Source organism: Hoplias malabaricus, chromosome 6 (assembly GCF_029633855.1).
Source record: "Hoplias malabaricus isolate fHopMal1 chromosome 6, fHopMal1.hap1, whole genome shotgun sequence".
NCBI lineage: Eukaryota > Metazoa > Chordata > Actinopteri > Characiformes > Erythrinidae > Hoplias > Hoplias malabaricus.
In genome coordinates this window covers 1,484,076-1,501,667 of record NC_089805.1, presented here as the reverse complement: position 1 = coordinate 1,501,667, position 17,592 = coordinate 1,484,076, and the positions used below count along the sequence as shown (strand labels likewise).

The window sequence follows — 17,592 nt, the reverse complement described above, 5'->3', positions numbered from 1 at the left end:
ACCCACGCAGACACAGAGAGAACACACCACACTCTTCACAGACAGTCACCCGGAGGAAACCCACGCAGACACAGAGAGAACACACCACACTCCTCACAGACAGTCACCCGGAGGAAACCCACGCAGACACAGAGAGAACACACCGCACTCTTCACAGACAGTCACCCGGAGGAAACCCACGCAGACACAGAGAGAACACACCGCACTCTTCACAGACAGTCACCCGGAGGAAACCCACGCAGACACAGGGAGAACACACCACACTCCTCACAGACAGTCACCCAGAGGAAACCCATGCAGACACAGGGAGAACACACCACACTCCTCACAGACAGTCACCCGGAGGAAACCCACGCAGACACAGGGAGAACACACCACACTCCTCACAGACAGTCACCCGGAGGAAACCCACGCAGACACAGGGAGAACACACCACACTCCTCACAGACAGTCACCCGGAGGAAACCCACGCAGACACAGGGAGAACACACCACACTCCTCACAGACAGTCACCCGGAGGAAACCCACGCAGACACAGGGAGAACACACCACACTCCTCACAGACAGTCACCCGGAGGAAACCCACGCAGACACAGGGAGAACACACCACACTCCTCACAGACAGTCACCCGGAGGAAACCCACGCAGACACAGGGAGAACACACCACACTCCTCACAGACAGTCACCCGGAGGAAACCCACGCAGACACAGGGAGAACACACCACACTCCTCACAGACAGTCACCCAGAGAGGAAAACGAACCCACAACCTCCAGGCCCCTGGAGCTGTGTGACTGCGACACTACCTGCTGCACCACCGTGCCGCCCTAATGCCAACTCATTACCTCATAATCATGACTATGTTGGTATGAATTTGATCTCTTTTTTTTTTTGTATCATGTCTAAAGTGCCTTAACTGAAGAATCATCTGTGATACTAAACTATGAGCCTTAGAGATGTTCGGAGATCTTTTCATGCATTTTGCTCATGGTTCGTACCTGAAGCTATTGTTTGTGGCGTACAGATGGTGTTTATTAATATAGAGTCATCAACTGAAATAATCTATGAGATAATGTTTTTTAAATGTAACCTATAAAACAGGAACATGGAAAAAAGTGGTCCTCAGCACAATACGTCATCACTGTCCATGAGACAGAAAACGTAATAAATGTCCAAGTTTTTTTTGAAGTGTTTGATATCTGATTCCTTCACCGATCATGCTCAGCCCATTGTGGTGCTGCATTTATAAACTGAGCATGTGCCTGTATGTGCTGGTCACTTTGGACATTCATCAGTTTGAGACAGAGGATGAAGACTTTGACTCTCCTGCTGCTGTCTGCTCTCGTAGCCCTGTGTGTGTGCACAGGTGAGTGTGTGTGTGTGTGTTTATATGATTTAACAGATTTAAAATTGACACAATGTCAGATAATTAAAATGTATTTAAATGTGTGTGTGTGTGTGTGTGATTTACCTTCTATGCTACAGGTGCCTCTGATTCAGATACTAGGTCTGTCAGTGCTGGAGACACACCCAGTGATGAAGGTAAGAGTGTGTGTGTGTGTGGAAAAGTGTTTTAGTGAAGAAAACCTTTCTAACTTTACACTCATCAAATGTTTGCAGTGGTGCATCTTTGCGTTTATCTTATATGACCACACATATTTACAACAAATGATTATTATAATATTCATATTCCTGTGCCATAAGTTGTGGAACCCTGGTCAAATGTCATGTAGATTAGAGCAGACTTTTGATGAACTGACATCTATTGCTCAAATATGAAAACTATTTAAATATGAAAAGTCTATTTGAACGTTTATTAATGTTGTAAACCTTTAAATCAGACTCTTAATGCAGTAACATCACAAGGTTGTTTCGTAATTATTAAAATGTTAAGTTGTTTTCCTCAATATTGTGATCAGACTAAAACTATTCTTTTTAAAAAATGAGTATTTTATTAACAGTGCAACTGAAGCGTTCTGTATGCATCTGTTATTTTCTGACTACACAGTTGACTTTGAACATGAATCTCCAACTTCTAACCAATACATTTTCGCCCGTGACATCTACTCTTCACCTAATCAACCCATTCCTCTTTGTCTGTAATCCTCAATCCCTTAATTCAATCCTCCTGACATCCTCTAAAATTCCACTATTCTTCTGCAGGGAGCTAAACACCAGAACGCATGCTGTGAAAAATATAATGTGTATAATTAATGTTTACGTGTGTTTGAAAGGCGTGTTTGTGAAGAGGGATTTGGCTTCCACCATGGTGCGGCAGAAAAGAGCTGGAGCCGCTGACCTTACCCAAGTCCAATTAGAGAGGTATACACACCTTCATACACACACCGGACATAACAGATGAGATGAGATATAACTCCTGTTGGATTGGAAGCCTTGATAAATGTTTTAAATAGATGTCAAGGTCTCAGAACCTGCACTCTTCCTGTTCCTGTGCAAACACTATGTGGTTAGTCCAGTTATTGCTAGTTACCGATATGCAAAAAAAAGGAATTCTGGTTTTATTTCAGCGGAGGATTCCACCGTAAAACACAAAATCAGGTTTTTAAAGAATGTTAGTGATAAACAACCTATCTATTTTTAGGCCTGGATAAAGTAATCATTGTTATTTATACATTGTCCTGCTACATATAGCAGTGTTGGCTATTAGAATATGGTACACTGATATGTCGCTAATATTCATATTTACAGTTTACTAAAGGATATATAGTTATTACTTAGCAATTAACAAATTAAAATGTGAGAATATTTGGGCATATATTAATGTCAACAATATAAACCAATCCAAAGAGTATTCCATAATATTTATATGTTATGAAACATCATAATTAAAATTTTACATTCCCTTACCTCCTGTAAACTTAATTTCTTTCTTTTGTGGTCCCTCTTTCCCAAGTCTGCGAGAGGTGTGTGAGGCAAACCTGGCATGTGAGCACATGATGGACACGTCTGGAATCATCGCTGCCTACACCGCGTACTATGGACCAATCCCCTTCTAGACTGAAACCTCATCAACCAATCACTTCCAACCTGTCACAGGGACACACCTAAAATGGGCGGCTAATCAGAAAGCAAAGAGCAAAATAGATTAGAATAAACAAATTATGCTACGTAGACTTCCTTTTTGATGTGGGTAACTGCATTAATATTAATATGGTGTTCACACATTAGATCATATTATAAACTGTTTAAAAGACAAAAGGGGTGGTGTAAATGTCTTTAGAAATTCATGTTAGACAGTTATGTGCAATAGTAATGTAGCAGAAATAAAGCTTAAATATATTCCAGTTGTCTCCACGGTTTGCTTTTAATATCAATGTAATATATTCAGTGACATATCATTGTAATTGATGTAATTGTAGTTTTCCAAAAGGCCAGTATTCACTGAATAAAAAGAAAAGCAGTGTGCATGCTGCCAAAGCATACAGAAAAGGCTAGGTATGTGTGGACAAGGCCACAGTCCAATATGCCGTGTAATGATGTTATCCACTGTGTTACAGTAATCAGTTGTCACACTCCATTTCAACAAATGTAAAGTGGGAAAAAAGAGAAAATTAATGCACACTAAGAATGGACAAGAATGAATGCAGAAATCATGCCAAAACTGAAAAGCAGTGGAAAGTGATGTGGTCTGATTAATCACATTTTCTGTCCCATCATGAGGACATCTGTGTGTTTATATCACTTTCCAGATTTATTACATTACATTGTCAGCAGCTCTACCAGTCTGCAGTGATATCAAAGCAGCATGAGATAATGACACTGCATTGGGCAGTTTTTATTAACAACTGCTGTGTTGGTGGTCTTTTATACAATCACAATTTTTCACCACATAAATATCACATAGAAAAACATTATCAGATACAAAAACAAAGCTTTTTTTACCCAATATGGGTGACTGTCTGTGAGGAGTTGGTGTGTTCTCTCTGTGTCTACGTGGGTTTCCTCCGGGTGACTGTCTGTGAGGAGTGTGGTGTGTTCTCCCTGTGTCTGCGTGGGTTTCCTCCGGGTGACTGTCTGTGAGGAGTGTGGTGTGTTCTCTCTGTGTCTGCGTGGGTTTCCTCCGGGTGACTGTCTGTGAGGAGTGTGGTGTGTTCTCCCTGTGTCTACGTGGGTTTCCTCCGGGTGACTGTCTGTGAGGAGTGTGGTGTGTTCTCTCTGTGTCTGCGTGGGTTTCCTCCGGGTGACTGTCTGTGAGGAGTGTGGTGTGTTCTCCCTGTGTCTACGTGGGTTTCCTCCGGGTGACTGTCTGTGAGGAGTGTGGTGTGTTCTCCCTGTGTCTGCGTGGGTTTCCTCCGGGTGACTGTCTGTGAGGAGTGTGGTGTGTTCTCTCTGTGTCTCGTGGGTTTCCTCCGGGTGACTGTCTGTGAGGAGTGTGGTGTGTTCTCTCTGTGTCTGCGTGGGTTTCCTCCGGGTGCTCCGGTTTCCTCCCACAGTCCAAAAACACACGTTGGTAGGTGGATTGGTGACTCAAAAGTGTCCGTAGGTGTGAGTGTGTGTGTGTGAGTGTGTTGCTCTGTGAAGGACTGGTGCCCCCTCCAGGGTGTATTCCCGCCTTGCGCCCAATGATTCCAGGTAGGCTCTGGACCCACCGTGACCCTGAACTGGAAAAGCGCTTACAGATATTGAATGAATAAATGAACGAATGCCAAATTTACAGAGGAATACTCTTTTCCAGTTCCATATATTGCCTACACACCCATCCATGTCATTGAATCAGGTGTTCCAATCATTTCCATAGCCACAGGTGTATATAACCAAGCACCTTGGCATTGCAGACAGCTTCTACAAACATTTGTGAATGTGACTCTCTCAGGAGCTCAGCAAATTCCAGTGTGGTATCGTGATAGGATGCCACCTGTGCAACAAATCCAGTGGTGAAATTTTTTCACTACTAAATATTCCACAGTCAACTGTCAAACACAAAGGAAAAAGTGATTGGTTGCCGACTTTCTGCAGTCAATCACTACAGACATCCATACTTCATGTGGCCTTCAGATTAGCTCATGGAATGGGTTTCTATAGCTGAGCAGCTGTATATGCCTTACATGACCAAGCACATGGCAAAGCGCTAGATGCAGTGGTGTAAAGCACACTACCACTGGACTCTAGAGTAGTGGAGGTGTTCGAATCACACTTTCCATCTGGAAATCTGATTAACAAGTCAGGACTGGGAAGTTACCAGGAGAATGACACTTGTCTGACTGCATTGTGCCAAGTGTGAATTTTGGTGGAGGGGGGGTTGGGTGCGGGGTTGTTTTTCAGGAATTGGGCTCAGCCCCTTATGGTTCTTTTCCACCGCATGGGTCCGGTTCTACAAGACTCGACTCTACACGGCTTGGCATGCTTAAAGCTTGTTGCTTTTCCACTGGCAGGGCTCTGTCACTAATTTGAAAAAATAATTGCTCATCTTTTTGGGAATGTATTTATTGCAAATATTTCTGGAATTATTCTTCAGATTTTCTTAGAAGGAAAGTAACTTCATCAATCAACATTACTCATTAATTTATTTATTTAGGCATATCCACTAGAGAGGATAAAAAAATGGGTGATTTTTTTTATATTTCGCAAATAAGTTATACAGCAATATATATTTTATTCATTCATGAAAAAAGTGTACCACATAAGCTGATACGATATTCTTTTAGTAACTTATGCAGGTGTTTTTATGTGCATTATACATTGTTCAATAAAGTAACCTTTTGGGGGGGTTGACGACTACTGACGTGCAGACTGACCAATTAAATGTTTACAGAAAAGGTTATCGACCAATAACGGTAGCTCTACAGTCACACCGTCCAATCAGAAGATTTTAGGCTACTTCACCACGCCCCCTTCTCACTCAAGCGAACCAAACGAAGTAGGGGAGGGCGGGGCTAGTTTGTGAACGAAACTTCTCGAAGTTCTATGTCAGCTCTAGAAAAACATAATCCCGAACATTTTTTAAAGTCTAAAAATGAGGACATGTCCGGGTAAAAGAGGATGTCTGGTCACACTATAAATGGTATCACCATTTAAGGTGGAAAAGTAAATTACTGTATTATGCTAGCTCGCTAACTACAGAGACATGTGCATTTATGGTACTTCAACCAGCCAAAATCTGGCCAAAATACACGTAAACTACATGGGTATCATAGTTTTTAAGGTGTAAATACTGACATATTTGTATATTTATTTGACGGCCATCTTTCAGGTGATTTAAAAGGCAATGATAACAGCCCGTTTAGATTGTGCCTTTAAAAAATAATGTTTGAAGGGCTATGTAGCCCTGAAACTACGCCCTACTACTCTATCAAAAAAAATAATTATATATATATTTAAATATATGAAACCCGTTGTTCCTAGGCAGGGTGATAGAACCAACATTATGTTCATGCTCCACATTTGGACACTGAACTTTTCGCGGCGGACGGTGGCGCTGTTGGTGAACGGAGGATCCACTCTGTTCGGTGTAGAAGAAGAAGGCGGGAACTCAAGATGGCGGCTCGCGCAAAATGCACTGTAGCTAACGCTAACGATTAAATAAACTCAGATTAAGGCCCAAATCCTGAATAAATCAACAGAATTGCAGATAGTAAACAGCTGCGGATTGCAGCGTGAGGAGCTCATTTACCTCAGCGGCAGAGAGCCGCTCTGACATCGATTTACACTGCGAACGGACAACGGTAACAAAATTAACACAACACAAAACACAGAACTGTAATTATTAGTGAGTTTTTTTTGTAGTTATAATATAATTCAGCGGATTTCGTGGTATATTTGGGGCTTATAAAGCAAACAATGATAACGTAACTTATTTTAGGATTCACACAGAGCCGTTAACACAACGAACATGAACCAAAATCTCAAGAAACGCGCGCTGTAGCTTTCTACCACTGTTACTACCACCACTGGCAATATTAGAGCCTTTAAGATCATTACAGAGATTCGATGTTACCCCGTAACACTGGGTTGAATATGGGACGTTAAAACATGGCCAACAGGGAGTCTCTAAGGGATAAAGACAACAAATTGTAGAGGTTTTTAACTAGTAGTTAAAATGTATTAAAATGGACCAATCTAAGGTCAAAACAAGAATTCTCCTCTATAGATGTGTAGGGCATGTTTGTGAGGAAGCAATATATTTTTGCTTATAATACCAACATTTGGAGTACTTACAGTTGTTTACTGAATTTATTATTAAATGGTTAGATATTATTATATTAGATGGTTATGTTGCTGATAAATTAAGTCTGCTTTAGTTAGCAGTCTGTTGCAGAGGCACTTGCACAGATCAGCCAAAATTTTTACATGATCTCCTTGTTATTAAACTCCTTGTCCATTTAAACAGCTTCACTTAATTTTAGTTATTAAAACTATGAGCTGTATAACAGCTCTATCACACCAGCTGATTTGACAAAGCTTATGTTTTTGTGTGTTTATTTTTCCTTCTTTTAATGCCCCGTTATGGAAAATCATATAAGCATTACAATTTCAAACAAAATCATAAAATGTTGTTGACTGTTTCAGGGTTCACACTCGTGTTTGTGTTGTAGGTGAACGCAAGCAACCATGGGTCGTAGATCCACCTCCTCCACCAAGAGTGGGAAGTTCATGAACCCCACAGACCAGGCCCGTAAGTCTTTGACATACTTGTGCTCGGTTTGGAGTGCTAGAGATTCATCTGGAAATATTGCTGCACTTTTTTACCAGGTTTTGTTTGGATTACAGATCACAAACAGCAATTTAGACCAATCAGGGTGGAGCTAGACCCCTCTTGTGTTATCAAATGTTTACAGTAAATGTACGTGTACAAGAAAATTAAAAACAACGTCTCAGCGCATGCACCTCATGAACTTCACGGCATCAGTCTGGTGAAAAACCCTGCTTTTCAGCATAGGATTTAACATAATGTCACTTTGAACTTGGTCAAGAACCCATGATTACTGCTTCATGACACCCATGGCCTTTCCTGCTGAATCATATGAGTGCTCATGTCTCAGGCTATCATTTCAACAAGTAGTGGGGGTTGTGGTGAATTGTTCTGAAGTATTCTGAAGGTTAATCTCGTATATCCAAATATCAAGAACTTGTGCTGCAAATCACTGTACTATCTGTGCTTGCAGGAAAAGAGGCCAGGAAAAGGGAGCTAAAAAAGGTAAAAATCAACAACAGGTTTGTTTTAAATCAAGAGAAACATATAGGTGTATAGCAGGGGAGTTCATATTTAATTTTAATGTGTGATAGAACAAGAAGCAGAGGATGATGGTGAGAGCAGCTGTGCTGAAGATGAAAGACCCCAGGCAGATTATCAGAGACATGGAGAAACTGGACGAAATGGGTATGGGCTGCATGTGTTTGTGTATTTATGTGCTGCCAGTACAATATACGTGTATTCTTCTATGTTTATTTTTCACTCGTTCTCTTCCTCTCTTTAAGAATTTAACCCTGTGCAGCAGCCATTGCTGAATGATAAAGTTCTCCGTGATAAAAGGAAGAAGCTACGTGAAACATTTGAGAGGATTGTTCGTCTTTATGAAAGAGAGAATCCTGAGACTTATAAAGAACTGCGCAAACTGGAACTGGATTATGAGACTAAACGTGGCCAGCTCTCGCTGTACTTTGACTCTGTCAAGGTTGGTCTGGCTGTGACTCCTTAAAATGCATTTGACATTTACTTTGTTGTTGGTTATAAACAGCAATTTTCTTAAACTATTAAGGGCACAAATTAGTAGTCCTAATGACAACACACACAAAAAGACTAAATAAATCATTTAAATGAATAATTTTAACATATAACTTGAAGGCAATATGTATAAAGATCTCTGACCATTTTCTCAGCCTTCACAGAAGACCTTTTTGTTTAGTTTGTGGTCTTACTGTGTTGCTGTAGCTATACAGAGCCACATCATGGAGGAATTGTGAATTGAACCATATGTCTGTTTTGTGTTTAGAATGCTGAGTCTGTGGAGGTGGATAGCATTCCCCTGCCAGATATGCCCCATGCTCCATCCAGTGTTCTCATCCAGGACATACCGCTGCCTGGAGCCCAGCCACCATCCATCCTGAAGAAAACCTCAGCGTTTGGGTAAATAATGCTAATAGACCATTTTTTTGTTTGCAAACAGAAATGTGGTTTGTGGGCATAGCGGTGTCAGGTGTAAGAAAATGGGAATATGGCTAATCCGGATGCTTTGTCTAGTTATTTTATTAGCTTACGAGTGAAAGAGATAATAAGCTAACTCTTGGTAATGGGTGAGGTTTACTGACCTGTACTCACTGTTGGGTAAGTGGGTCAAGGAACTAAATGGCCAAAGTTACAGTGGCCGAACATCTTCGTACAGCTTGTGGAAAAACCCAGTGTGTATACAAAAGACATTTTTTATGGACTGACGTCCTGCCTTTGGTATTTACCATTAGGAAACAGCTGAGAATGCCAGCTTTGTGGATGCTGCTTTCACTAATTTACTGTTATTAAGTACATCATTGATTTTGCTGTGTGATAAACGGTGGTGAAAAACCTTGCCTGATATGAAAAGTGTACTGCAGAGATGAGATTGTTGGATGCTTTCATCAGTCCAGTCTGTCAGTTTAAGAGCTTGTAACCATAAAAGTCCACGTTTTGCCTCAACGGCAGTCTTCGATGATGGTGTTCGGCATTGAAGAGTCAGGAGACTGGAGTTTGGTGTTGACTGGAGTTTATTTACACACGCACAGGGTGATGTATGGGTACAACTGGGTGATTGCATTCCATCTCAGGACGATCTGAAATTTGGAAACTGGAGGTTCAGAAGTTTCCACACGTGCATGCAGAAAAGCATGGGCACAGCTTGGTCATTGGTTTGTCACCAGTTCAGTCTATAGTCAGTTCATTCTGTACCCAATTCAGTCTGATCCCAATCCAGTCTAACACCAAATATTTTAGAAGGGCCTTATATACATTGGATAAATGGGGGAAGGGAAAAGGAGGAAGAGGAAGAGGAGGAGTTGGGGGGGGGGGGTTAAGAGCATTGATAAGATCAAAGAAAGAGGGAGAAAGAGGTGTGAGAGGAGTAAGGGTGTATCATGTAAGGGTGGGGGGGAATGATTTGTTAGAACAGGGGATGGGATTGAGGGGTATAACAAAAGGTCACACAAAGCTGCAAAAAGACCGTATAGTTTCTTTCAATGGTATTCTATAAAAATGGAGATAATTTGCTTTTCCTTTCTGATTCTGGCATCCAACAGCAGAACATGACATATTTTGTCCCTTTTTGTGCATCTTGCCCGTTTCACTCCACTTGTTTATGCTGTTTTACTGCCACCACTGTGTGCGTGCAGCTGCCAGTGATGAAATCATGACATCCATTCCAAACTGGTCTGTTGATCCCTACAGTAACCCTACGATGGTGGAACTGTAGTCTTCTCAAAAAAGGCTGAGCCAAACAAATAATCCTAGAAACCCACAACCCTGATCTGACAACTGCAGGAACCCTTAATGCTCCTTAGCCAAATTAGAAAGTACCAACTGTAAAGTCTGAAACTTGACTTATGTGAAGATTAGGGATGGGCGGTATCCACATTTTTCTTACCGTCATGCTGTCTCAAAATATTATCGTGGCATACGGTGTTTCCATGTGGAGGGGGTGCTCTGTCAGGTTGCACTGAGGCTTTTATCTGTGAGCAGAAAGTCCAGCAAATTTCAGCAACTGGTGCTGAAGGAACAGAATAATCAGCAAATAAGTGAATTAAGACTGGCACTAACAGGCACTTGTGGTCTAGCAGAGGCTCAAAACACACATATTTAGAGGAAAAAGCCATATACCTGTCAAAGTCAAGTAAAGAATTTTCTGAGTATTTTGTCTGTTTACAGCTTTCTTCCTCTCTCATTTAGCCCAAACTCAGCCGTGGTGGGCTACTGGGCTTGTGGTTTTCTCCACCCATTTTCAGACCGTGACATCAGCAGTCATTGAGCTGCCACAGCGCCCCCTCCCTGTGGCGCTCTTAAACGTATATGAAAATTTTAGCCGACTTTTAAAGACGCAGAACAGAAATTTGACACCGTACACCACACACGCATCATAAATACCGCCCTCATTTTGAGATACCGTCCACATTTTTAAATACAGCGGTTTACGATATTATCATTATACCACCCAACCCTAGTCAAGATGTTCATCTCCTAGACCTGATTCTCGTTCTAATGTTAACCTGTTCTTAATCATAAGCCATAAACATGATCTAACCTTTTGCTAATTAACAAAAACAACCTTTACAAATGTTAATATTTCTCTCTTAATGATTGGAGATAAATTATGTGAATGAGTACAGATTAAAAAGAAGCTGAAGATGAAAAATCGACTTTTTGTCTCTCAGTAAAGGGACTGCGTTGTCGTCAGCAGCGGTTGCTGGGGTTCCTCGGTTACCGCCAGGACGCAAACCCCCTGGACCTCCACCGGGACCCCCACCACCTCAGATACTGCAGCTCTATGGCAATCGCAGAGTCGGTGAGCCAATATACATACAATATCTCAAGCTTATGTTGATAATAATCAGCTACTTCATTAACACTCAGTGTAAAATTTTCTTGAATATGTTATTGGGTGTGTTTTAGAAGTGGAGGCTGATCCTGAACTTATGGACACCACAGAGCGAGACATTGACAGCGGCTCAGATCTAGGAGAAGACGAGAGTGACTCTGAGAGTGAAGGAGAAAGGGACGACCTTCTAGACAAAAGAAACTTAGGAGAACGGCACGAAGAGAGAGACGAGGAGAGAGAGAGAGGTGAGAAAACACTTGGATTGAAAGAATACGAGTGTATGTATTTTACATATATATATCACTTGGCCTTTAATGTGACCCTATAATGTTAATGTTTTTTGTGCTGTTAGGCCGGACTGTACGTTTTGCTGATATGCCACAGCCTGTGAAAAGAAAGAAGACCAGAGTTGTGAAGAAGACAAAAGCTATCACTCCTTTACAAGCCATGATGTTGCGGATGGCAGGTATACACACATACAGACACACACAGACATATGTGTAATCCACTGCAGTATATGACTGCAGTGGATTACAGAGTACAGAGTATTGAGTACAGAGTATTGAGTACTCTCGCACAAGTGTAAAAAACTACACTAGCACTATATTTTCTGTTCTGTTTTACTGCTGGTGCAATGTGCATTAACATTTATAATAGTATGATACTAGTATTTGCAGCAGGAAAAGGTATTTTTGCTTATAAGTGTGACATGGTACACGTTCCTACCTTCTGTATGTTCCTCATCCTCTGTTTAAAACCTTAGAATTTTGCAGACAGCTCAGTTGCTTTGTTCAGTTCTGCATATAGTTTTTATTGATAACATCTGCACCTCAAAGTCAAGTCTGAGTAAGGATAGAACACTGATTCAAAACAAAAACTACATTTACAACTTTGAAATTCTACCTAAAAGCATGTCTAACAACTTGTACAACATTTAGACACTGTCCAGTTATTTTAAGTTCATGAAATGTACATCGATTTTAAACATTAAAGGTGCCACAGAATAAGCACATGTATTTTTATAGAATCAAGCAGCTTAATAGTATTTAAAAGACTCCTAAAAATCTTTATCCTCTGCCTGCTCAAAACTACGAGGGCAGGCTAAATCACAGAATGATTGACAGTGTTTCCACCATGGCAACATGAACAGTACAGCATCAGTAGAGACGTGACGGTGCTTGCAAAAACCTCAGGGGAAAAAAACCCTGAAGCTAGCTTGGGTTTGAACTGAGAGGTGACCTGCGACGAAACTGTAGAAGTGTAGAACACACATGCACTGTGCTCCAGTGACTGAGAATCTGTGTTGTAAGCTACTGGTGACTTCTGAGATTTTACATATGGTCTGGGTCTGGGAGGAAAAAACTTCACTTTTAAATTGGTCCAAATGTCCTGATAGGCTTACGGTTCCAGATTTAACTAGAACACAGCAGTGATTATCTTTGGAACGTAGCCTGTAGCCTATAACCGAATCACAGTTGTGCTGATATTCAGCTTAAAGCACTGCCTCTTCAGTAATGTTGCCTAATTATCTAATATGCAAAGACAGAGGTGGAAATTATCAGCTAGACTATGTTCTGTTTAACTTTAATTAAAGGATTTCTACTAAAGAAGCTACTCAGAATCTGCTTAAAGCTAATACTAGACATTCTCTTATATATTTATGTACATGACACATTTTCAGTGACCTTATAATTTCTGAACAGTGTCTGGTTGTTGCTATATAAGCCGCTGAGTGAATATGGTGTGTGTTTATAGGCCAGTCTGTGCCTGAGGAAGAGGAAGACGAGGAGGAAGAAGAGTATACAGACAGTGAGCAGTCAGACGGTGAAGACGCTGGCCCCCCTGGAGACGTTCAAACTCAACAAATTCTGCCCAGACCACCTCCACCATCTGCACCAGTCGGAGCACAGCAGCCACTCCCTCACATGCAAGGTCCACCAATCACAGGTCCTCCTCCTTTAGGACCACCTCCTGCTCCACCAATGAGGCCACCAGGACCTCCTTCAGGACCACCTCCAGGACCTCCTCCAGGTGAGTGACAAGAATAATTAGAGAGGTGAGTTTAAGGACCCATCGTTTTATAAATGCCATAGAGTCTTATCAGAGGAAACTGAGCAACAATATATAATATAACTGATAAATGAACTACAATTCTTACCTCAGCAATTGAGCCATGTATCAGCACTGAAAGATACAGTGATTTATTGCAGACTGTAACAGTTATTGGAGCAATGCTGTTCATGGATGTTAGGAAGCAAATTTTCCACTGTGGAAAGGAGTGGGGGCGGCACGGTGGTGCAGCAGGTAGTGTCGCAGTCACACAGCTCCAGGGTCCTGGAGGTTGTGGGTTCGATTCCCGCTCCGGGTGACTGTCTGTGATGAGTGTGGTGTGTTCTCCCCGTGTCTGCGTGGGTTTCCTCCGGGTGACTGTCTGTGAGGAGTGTGGTGTGTTCTCCCTGTGTCTGCGTGGGTTTCCTCCGGGTGCTCCGGTTTTCTCCCACAGTCCAAAAACACACGTTGGTAGGTGGATTGGCGACTCAAATGTGTCCGTAGGTGTGAATGTGTGAGTGTGTTGTCCTGTGAAGGACTGGCGCCCCCTCCAGGGTGTATTCCCGCCTTGCGCCCAATAATTCCAGGTAGGCTCTGGACTCACTGCGACCCTGAACTGGATAAGGGTTACAGGTAATGAATGAATGAATGAAAGGTGGGGTTAAGGATTGTTTTTGTGATGTGTCCCAGTGGATGTTAGTCTGAAACCTCTAATTGTTGCTTTTCTACTGCATGGCATTGGCTTTACTCAACTTGGTACAACACATCTTGATGCTTGTCCACCAGCCCTGCGCCCCTACCAAATGTAGATGGTGTCGTCCAAAATCCCTCTCTAACAGGAACCACAGGCTTTAAATCCACAATAGTGGTTAGGGCAACTTTGTTGTTTTTTGGATGGAACACGGCTCCACGCCCCAGTTGTCACAGATTCCCCAGGTCTCGTAGCAGAGTTTTCCTTGTTGCAGCATCTGGATTTCGCTGGAGATTTTTTTGTCGGCTAACGATCCAAGGAGCGTTTGAAACACCTTGGCATGATTTTATGAGCTACCGCTTTGAGCTGAATAAAAACCAAATGTAACCACTGCAGGACCTTATACAAGTGGCTAGTTTGTTCTGGAGGTCTGCATTTCGTGGTGATTGATAAGTCTCTCTGGTCAGTCAGCGCTCTGCAGTGTTTATGGCTCGCTTTGTACCAGTGATCAGGTAACAGATTTGGCTAGTTTAAAAGCAAAAGAGGCTAGCTGAGTCTGGTAGGTTCTATGCAGTGGAAAAGCAACATAATTAAGTCTGCATTTCATCCAAGGCACAATGATGCGCACCATGTTGGCTGCTAGCTCCCACAAAAATCGGAATATAAAAAGACCACCGGTTTCAGCATGTGTTTTGAGTACATACCAGAAAGACTGGTACTGTAATACATAATCCTTGTGGTATTTTGCCTACCACTGATACTTAAGTAAGACTCTTGATTAACAGAGTTATAACTTGTTTTGCTGAAGTACAATTAAACATGGCACTTCGTGTTCTTAGGTGCTCCTCCGTTCCTGAGGCCTCCTGGTATGCCAGGTGGTCTGAGAGGGCCGATGCCCCGGATGCTACCCCCTGGCCCTCCTCCTGGCCGCCCTCCTGGCCCCCCGCCTGGCCCTCCACCTGGCATGCCTCCTGGACCACCACCAAGAGGACCTCCGCCCAGACTCCCACCCCCTGCACCACCAGGTATATATATTTACACATAAGTTGCATAGGTTTAATATCCATGCAAATTTTTACAGACTGTTATATTTCTTTAAAGAGACAGAACCTCTATCTTTTTTCCCCAAAGCACTTCCACTTTGAGTTATCTGGTCACAATAGTTATTCCATGCTTTTCATTACTGTAAAATACAGCAAGGCTAGCAGTTCACTGCTCTGGTGGCCTAAAGCACCAAAGGCCTAAGATGTTAAAAGATTTGAAGGGTGTTATTTGCCAGACAGCCTGAAGCATGTGCTCCAAAGAATAGCTCTATTGCTCCTGCTGTGTGACCTATGAGGCGCTCTGTTCCGTCTCTGCTCCGTCGGAGCCTGCATAGAGGAAGCCCTGATTTTTGCTGCTTCAAAACAGCTTTTTATACAACTTCTTTTGTGCAGATTAGAAAATACAACACTGTACAACAATGTACTTCTGACATTAAAGTGCACAAACCAGAAGAATTTCGAGGCAGGTTTTAGAGTGAATGAAGATTAGGGTTTGATTTTGTCATAATCCAGCATTAAAAATGGTTGCTGTCTTTTAACACTGCTGTTTCTTTTCTTCACACTGTAGGTATTCCTCCTCCTCCTCCTCGTTCTGGTCCTCCTCGCTTAGCCCCACCACTTTCTCTGTTCCCACCCCCTCTTAACCCCAGTGTGCTCAGTGCCCCACCGAGCATTGTTCCCCGTCAGAAAGCCCCGTCTTCCTCCAATGAGACCAGTCAAACCACGGCCTCTGTTATGCCCCCTCCCTCTCTCCCTATGTCAATCCGCCCATCTCCCCTGCAGGTTCCTCCCCCTCCAGGCACTGGCCCCACACCCCCCAACCCAGCAGGTCATGCCCACACCATAGAGAAACGAGCCAACATCACCAGTGTGCCTGCTCACTCTGGTGTAGCTGGCCAGGCAGGGGGTGCCACCATTTCTGCAAAACCACAAATAATCACGCCAAAGGCAGAAGTAACACGCTTTGTTCCTACGGCGCTGAGGGTGCGCAGGGACCGTGCAGGTCAGCAGGGGGCAGCACCTGAAAGAGTGGGCAGGAGAGAGGAGGAGAGGGTAGGGCCAGGGCAGAAGACAACTGTCTCTGCAACACCTGCGCAGCCTGGAGCAAATCCCAACCCGCCAAATATGAAGACCAAGGATCAAGTCTATGAGGCTTTCATGAGAGAAATGGAGGGGCTTCTTTGAGATCGGGGGCAGAAATGGTGGAAGAGGATTCAAGATGAGAAGTTTAGGCTTCAGTCTGGTATTTTCAGGAAAGTCTAGGTGTGAAAATATACATTCATAAATGTCAAAGTTCAGTTTCTGTGTTAGCATCCATTGCTTCAGTTCCCTGTACTAAATAATCTGAAGTGTTTTTATAAAAGGAGTTTGTCTGAGTGTTTTATGTAAGTAGAGGTTCTGGAGGAGCAGTGTGATAAATTTGTGTCTGAATAAACAGTCCTCACGGCTCACTCCTCATGTTTCATTCTCTGATTATTTTTTTCTGGTGGGGGAAAAAAACATGTTCATTTAAAAACCATTTTCAGTTTAAAATAAATATATTAGAAACAAGCTCATTTTCTGGCAATGTCATAATCTTTAAATACTGAAAATCAGTTTTGTGTCAAAGGGCCACAATTGTCCATTATGGAAAAACAATATTCTACCAGTTCAGGCAATGAAAAAAGACGATTTATATTTGACATTTAAAGGCAACCTAGATTATTTTGGAGAAGTACTCACGTGTTCATGCAGAAGCTCTGTATCTTTTAAGGCTGAACAGTATGTTTGAGTAAGAAACCAGTGTGTAGTGTGTTTCTGGTTTAAGCTGAACTTTCCTGTAAGATTTTATTAAATCAATTACTTTTTAATTTAATATTAATAAATCCGAGATGGGGAAAAATAGGACACGTCTCGGGGTGGGGGTGCTGCCGTTGTATGCTTAGCTAAACCTATGTGTGCTTTTAGGTCTTTTACACCTTTATTTTCTACACAAAACATGGGAATTTCTTTTTTTAATACATCCGAGAACTTACATTTACGTTTCGACATAACTGCTCGAGCTGAGGGTAGGTACATGAGCTTTCCCTGACGTGCAGACTGACCAATTAAATGTTTACAGAGAAGGTTATCGACCAATAACGGTAGCTCTACAGTCACACCGTCCAATCAGAAGGTTTTAGGCTACTTCACCACGCCCCCTTCTCACTCAAGCAAACCAATCGGAGTAGGGGAGGGCGGGACTAGTTTGTGAACGAAACTTCTCGAAGTTCTATGTAAGCGCTAGAAAAACAAAATGCCGGACGTTTGTGAA

General features: G+C 42.4%; 2 protein-coding genes across 3 annotated transcripts; both read left to right on the top strand.

Moving 5' to 3' along the window:
• The first annotated feature begins 820 nt into the window (after positions 1-820).
• LOC136700416 (osteocalcin-like) lies at positions 821-3,217 on the top strand. Its single transcript, XM_066675761.1, has 4 exons — positions 821-1,366; positions 1,486-1,542; positions 2,235-2,322; positions 2,915-3,217. The coding sequence occupies exons 1-4, from the start codon at positions 1,267-1,269 to the stop codon at positions 3,015-3,017; spliced, it is 348 nt and encodes a 115-aa protein (XP_066531858.1). The 5' UTR covers positions 821-1,266; the 3' UTR covers positions 3,018-3,217.
• A 3,223-nt stretch (positions 3,218-6,440) lies between these two features.
• Positions 6,441-16,796, top strand: LOC136699073 (WW domain-binding protein 11-like). 2 transcript variants are annotated; one of them, XM_066673516.1, is made up of 12 exons: positions 6,441-6,683; positions 7,554-7,633; positions 8,124-8,155; positions 8,245-8,338; positions 8,437-8,633; positions 8,952-9,085; positions 11,353-11,483; positions 11,591-11,761; positions 11,869-11,982; positions 13,272-13,547; positions 15,096-15,281; positions 15,868-16,796. In XM_066673516.1, the coding sequence occupies exons 2-12, from the start codon at positions 7,570-7,572 to the stop codon at positions 16,482-16,484; spliced, it is 2,016 nt and encodes a 671-aa protein (XP_066529613.1). In that variant the 5' UTR covers positions 6,441-6,683; positions 7,554-7,569; the 3' UTR covers positions 16,485-16,796. The 2 variants fall into 2 exon arrangements, with proteins under 2 accessions (XP_066529613.1, XP_066529614.1); XM_066673517.1 differs by lacking the exons at positions 6,441-6,683; positions 7,554-7,633 and having other exon boundaries at positions 8,140-8,154; positions 8,243-8,338.
• The last annotated feature ends 796 nt before the right edge of the window (positions 16,797-17,592 follow it).